Consider the following 5,352-nt stretch of genomic DNA (forward strand, 5'->3'; position numbering starts at 1 on the left):
GTGCGTGAGTGGGTCACGATCTGTTTTTAGCGTAGGCTATTTTGACACTAATGCAACGTCGAATTTATACATTTTATTATTAATATGTAATACAATTAACGCCATTAATATTTTCCATGATAACGTAAAAATAATGGATTTGTCCTTTAAAATTAAGGTAACAGACGGAGGAAAAAGACGGTAACAACGTCCCTCTAGGTTGAATTGTTTGAATGTTTCTTTTTCGGCAGGTACACTCCATGATGTAAGTTGAGCTAAAAATACAATTCCAGTTAGATCTGAGCATCGTGAAAAAATGCTAAAGCAAAATGCGTCAAGTGAAAGGGAAGGTATAGGTAAACGAAGTGCGAAGCGAGCGACCGTATAAGAATTTTTTACTTACAACAAAGGTACCGATTACGCCATCATCTTCTTAAGAAATGCTAAAAATTTCATCGGCTCGTTCACATTTTGATATTTTACATAGAGAAGTGCGTGTATAGATTACTTACGTTCAAATGGCACAAATCCGTCTTCGTCCGGTTCTCCCATGCAGTCATCGAGTAATTCTTTGCATTCATCATCTGTTAGGCCCTCACCGAGAGAAAGTAAAATGTGTCCAAGTTCTGCAGCCATCATTGTGCCATTTTCTTCTTTATCGTACAGTTTCAGGCACTCCAAGAAATCTTCGAAAGTTCCTTGTTCTTTTTCTTTTTTTACCTGACTATAAATTGGGAGAAATTCGTCTAATTTCATTTTTTTCTCATCTGTAACAACGAATATGTTTATTTAAATATTGATGGCGCAAGATAATTGTGTACTTTTCTTTTTCGTTCCGCCCAATTTCTCAATGAGTGCTAAAGTGGGATTTTGGTTAAGGGCGCGTAGCATGTCACCTAAATTCACGGCATCGCAGGTGCCGTTTCCTTCAAAGTCATAAATGGAGAATACAAATTCCGCCCCTGTAATGTAAGAAGTATTACCTATATATTACATTTCGATATTTTTAGCACGCGCCTTATAAGCGCGCACGGGCTAAAAATAGACACCCTAAATGATCAGATCAAATAAAATTGGAAAAAAGGAAATATAACATAAATAAGTAGGTACTCACTTTCTACATCACGCGCGCTGAGGTCCGCCTAAAGCAAATTAAATGTCTGTAGGTGCAATATAAAAAAAAATTATACACATACCATTGTATATGTGATGAGTCTGCAAACTTGGCTTCTTGCACGTTGGGCGAGAAATGGGGCCCCGAGCTTTCATTTTCAGAGGTTTTATTAAAGTAGATGGCGTTACTTGAACTCTATTTTCTGACCTGATTATTCCAAGCCAACGCGTGCTTGTGTTTCAAAATAGAATAGGTTGGGATTTTCAAGTACACATTTTTGTAAGATAAGTAACTCTGCTAATCTAAATTTGGTTCGTAGTTCAATCCGAGTACGAGTAGGTATCCATCATTAGTCATAGAATGCATTATCTTTAGCAGTTTTTTTTCTTTCTTCACAAAGTAGGTATCATCCACCTCATATTTTATAAGCCGTTATCCACTCTATTGTTATTCCGGAGATCATCTTTCATCATCAAATATAGATTTTATATACTGATTTCATTTTTTTAATCCTCCGCCGAAAGTTTGCTCCGGAAATTCGTCTACGAAATCTCGCCTACAAATACCATTCACCCTAAATAGTGAAAACCTTCGGAAAACTCGCTCCGGGATAATTTCCTTTTTTATCAAAAACTTTCAAATTATCAAATAACTAGGAGATCACAAAACAGTTTATTTAAAAAATGCTCAAATAAGTCACCATTCGCGGTTAAATAATTTGCTAAGCTGTCATAAAACGCTCTTCTGGCATTTGCTAATTTTTTATTTTTTTTATTTGGTTTGAGTGCCTCGACAACCATAGGCCATTGGCACATGTTATAAGTAATTAATTTAGAACAGTAAGTTACAAAACACAAAAATGAACAGAAAATGAAAATTGACGAAAAATTTACATTTTACATTAGACTATATACCGTGTGTCCGTTCTCAAACTCGAACATAGGGATTTAACATGGAGTTGAACGTTTTTGCGGATTTCTGCTCGCCAACTTATTCTACAGAAAAGGTAATGGTATCATTGGAAAGAGAAAATTATTGCGCATCCACTGATACTAACAACAAGACTAAAAATTGAAATTGTAATGAAAAATTTTAAATCGTTTTGATTAAAAATTCGACAGTATTTTCCAAAACATAGTAGGCTTGAAACAGTTTGTTTATCAATAAAAATTTGACGTTTACGCTTTTGTGAAACTGAATTTACGGAAAGATGAATAATTATACCAACGAAGAAAGAGTTTTTATGGTAAAAACCTTTTATAGCGGTGTTAGTTTGCGAAGAGTTCGAGATTTGTTTGCCGTTGCGTTTAATACGAGACCGATACCATCAGCAAGTACCATACAAAAATATGTAGAAAAATTTGAAAATCAGGCAAATATTTCAGTAGAATCAGAAAGTAGGGGTGGTGAGCATTACAAATTTTATTTTAAAACATGTTCTAAAATGACATCATATCATAGGATATCGACAAGGGGATGACCGCACAGAAGAGCAAGTTTTGGCGATGATAAATGCAGACCCAACGTACAGTTTGAGGCAAATTTCCCATGAAACTGGTTTATGTAAGTCGCGGGTATGGATGATATTAAAGAAATACAAATATCACCCTTATAAACCACAATGTCATCAAGAGATTTTTTATGTTGACGAAGAAAGTAGGAGTGCATTTTGTTATGAGATACAAGAGCGCGCTAACAACGATCGCCGCTTTCTATCGTCGATATGCTTCACAGACGAGTGTACCTTTACCCTCAATAATGAACCCAATGTTCAAAACACACGTCATTGGGCTCAGGAAAACCCTAGGCTTAATATTTCAACCAGAACTCAGTATCCTCAAAAAATTAATATCTGGGCTGGGATTTTTAATCATAATATTATCGGCCCATTTGAAATTGAAGGAAACTTAAATTCAGAAACCTATTTAGATCTTTTGGTAACAAAGGTAGGACCCGCATTGGAAGACGTTGCAAGAGAAAATCAGGAGATCTGGTTCCAACAAGACGGCTGTCCTGCGCATTTTGGTTTAAACGTTAGACATTTTTTAAATAATTCATTTCCAAATCATTGGATTGGTAGAAGTGGTACCATAAATTGGCCAGCCAGATCTCCAGATTTGGCACCTTGCGACTTCTTCTTGTGGGGACACCTTAAAAGTAAAATTTATAAAAGACGCCACCCAGATATTAATTCTTTGAGAGAAGCTATAGTTACTGAATGCGCGTTAATTACTAACAGGGAGTTAGCGAATGTGCGAAATAGTTTTTACAACCGACTGGGATATTGCTTAGCTCAAAACGGGGGGTTATTTGAATATTTACTTTAATTTGTTTTTCCTTACTAGTATTTTTGTGTATTTTTAATAAAAATCGTTCGAAGCCTTTATTGCTAACATACTATATTGGTGTATTATAGAAATAATTGCCAAAAGACTACGAATTGAATACACATATTAATTCCCTATGTTCGACTTTGAGAGTGGACACCCGGTAAATTATACCTACAGATTAGCATCTTTAAGGAAATTGATAACGTTCTGGAAACTATTTGTTAGAACTTCTCTAAGCTCTGGTTTTAGGTCGTGTCGTTTTCTAATGTCCGCGTATTTTGGGCAGTCCATATAAGGATGTGCTTTACTGTCAGGACTGTGTAAGTTGCAATGCTCACATGCGGGTCTTTAGCTTCCATTAGATGGCCATGTGTTAATCTGGTGTGTCCCATCCGTAACCTGCGAAATATCATGGTGTGCCTTCTGCTCATCTTAGGTAGGTCATAACTGGACACGATGAGGGGCTAGCACACTGATTTGAATTGAACATAATAAATGAGGACATGCAGAATTTTTCAAGCTACAAGAAACCTATTTACAACTTTGCCTTAAATTAATTAGAGGAGAAAATATTTCGATATAAAGACATTAACATTGGAATCCCTATGGTGCGTAAACACTCTGTATTCCAGGTATGTATTGCTCAATTGATCTTTATGAAATGCCTGATGATCGCTATTTAAGTAAGCAAATTGAAACGTGCATAATGAGGTCGGAATTCGACATGTCCAAACAAAAATTCTTGCAGCTGGAAGAAGTTGCCAAGACCAAGACAATGCCACGACAGTTGGCCTAGCAATCACATGTAGTTATACATCAGGGTCGCCCATCGGGAACGCAGGAAGTTAAATGCTTGCTGTAATTGAACGTTTCCATTTTTTGTCACCAAATTAAACATTTGAGCAGTAGAATGTAGTACAATTTAGTTGACAGTCACAATGGAACGCTATAGAACAGAGTAACGTGTTAAAATATATCGAGGTATATTACCAAAATTCTAAATCGCCGCCTGGCCCCCTAATCTCTCGAAATCATCAGCCAGCTTGGCCGCCTCGCTCATGCGATTTAACAGCGACAGATTGTTTTCTTTGGGGCTACGTGAAGGAGAAGGTCCACATTTCCAGAAAATGAAGTGAACTTTTAATGAAGATTGTGGAAAATTTAGGCCTTCTTCCGCAAATTTTTTTATTCTAAACGTGTTATTAAGGTGCCCTCTGTCCATTTTTATCAATTTCATGATCGTACCTGGGGGGCTTATTAGCGTCACGTACCATTCCTTATTACTACTCGCGCGTTTGTTAGGAAGGTACCTACCTAGGTATAGCATTGGGGTAATAAATGACCTTCCTCTGTTTCCGGCTAAATGATCGATTGTAATTGCCGACATACAAATAAGCGTTGCACACACTGAAATTAAAAGTTGCTTTTTTCATTTAAGTCGTCAGAACATCTACCGGATGATTTAATGATGTCGCCACTTCGAAGTTGGGTGTTGGAATGTACTGTGGTAAAAGTGCGTACATGAGTTACGGTATCGCGATAACTTTGTGCTTCAGTGCTTGTGATGGTGGCGGCGATCGCTGGTGACCGCTTTACTTCGTTGGCAAGACCACTTCGGTATCCCAATATTATTACACAATCGGCTGTCAAACGATACATTGCAGTGTTCTGGACCTGAATGTCTCTAGTTGGGTTTACACTTTTACCATGTACACTGGTCACTATAGTTAATGGAATGACCGGAATGCGTGGGAAGTAATAATGAATTCGTTTTTGTTGAATTAAAGATTTCATTTAAAATCCTAATTAAAATAATATCTAGAATTTCGACAAGAGAGTGAAGTTAAAAATGTTTTTGTGATGAACCCCCCCCCCCCCGCCATCTTCGTTACACCAATACTTTAATGACCCGTAACCTATGCAATTCCA

General features: G+C 37.0%; 2 protein-coding genes across 3 annotated transcripts; one reads left to right on the top strand and one right to left on the bottom strand.

Moving 5' to 3' along the window:
- On the bottom strand, window positions 1-1,306 carry LOC116165660 (myosin light chain alkali-like). Of its 2 annotated transcripts, XM_031480281.1 has the most exons (6): window positions 1,176-1,306; window positions 1,094-1,121; window positions 801-941; window positions 492-746; window positions 383-422; window positions 220-254 (listed from the first exon to the last, which is right to left on the bottom strand). In XM_031480281.1, exons 1-5 carry the CDS (start codon window positions 1,176-1,178, stop codon window positions 397-399), a joined length of 453 nt encoding a protein of 150 aa, XP_031336141.1. In that variant the 5' UTR covers window positions 1,179-1,306; the 3' UTR covers window positions 220-254; window positions 383-396. The 2 variants fall into 2 exon arrangements, with proteins under 2 accessions (XP_031336140.1, XP_031336141.1); XM_031480280.1 differs by lacking the exon at window positions 383-422 and having other exon boundaries at window positions 1-254.
- A 702-nt stretch (window positions 1,307-2,008) lies between these two features.
- LOC116165659 lies at window positions 2,009-3,475 on the top strand. Its single transcript, XM_031480279.1, has 2 exons — window positions 2,009-2,499; window positions 2,555-3,475. The coding sequence occupies exons 1-2, from the start codon at window positions 2,304-2,306 to the stop codon at window positions 3,418-3,420; spliced, it is 1,062 nt and encodes a 353-aa protein (XP_031336139.1). The 5' UTR covers window positions 2,009-2,303; the 3' UTR covers window positions 3,421-3,475.
- The last annotated feature ends 1,877 nt before the right edge of the window (window positions 3,476-5,352 follow it).

The sequence above is a fragment of the Photinus pyralis genome, unplaced genomic scaffold (assembly GCF_008802855.1).
Source record: "Photinus pyralis isolate 1611_PpyrPB1 unplaced genomic scaffold, Ppyr1.3 Ppyr1.4_LG3a, whole genome shotgun sequence".
In the NCBI taxonomy this organism is placed as follows: domain Eukaryota; kingdom Metazoa; phylum Arthropoda; class Insecta; order Coleoptera; family Lampyridae; genus Photinus; species Photinus pyralis.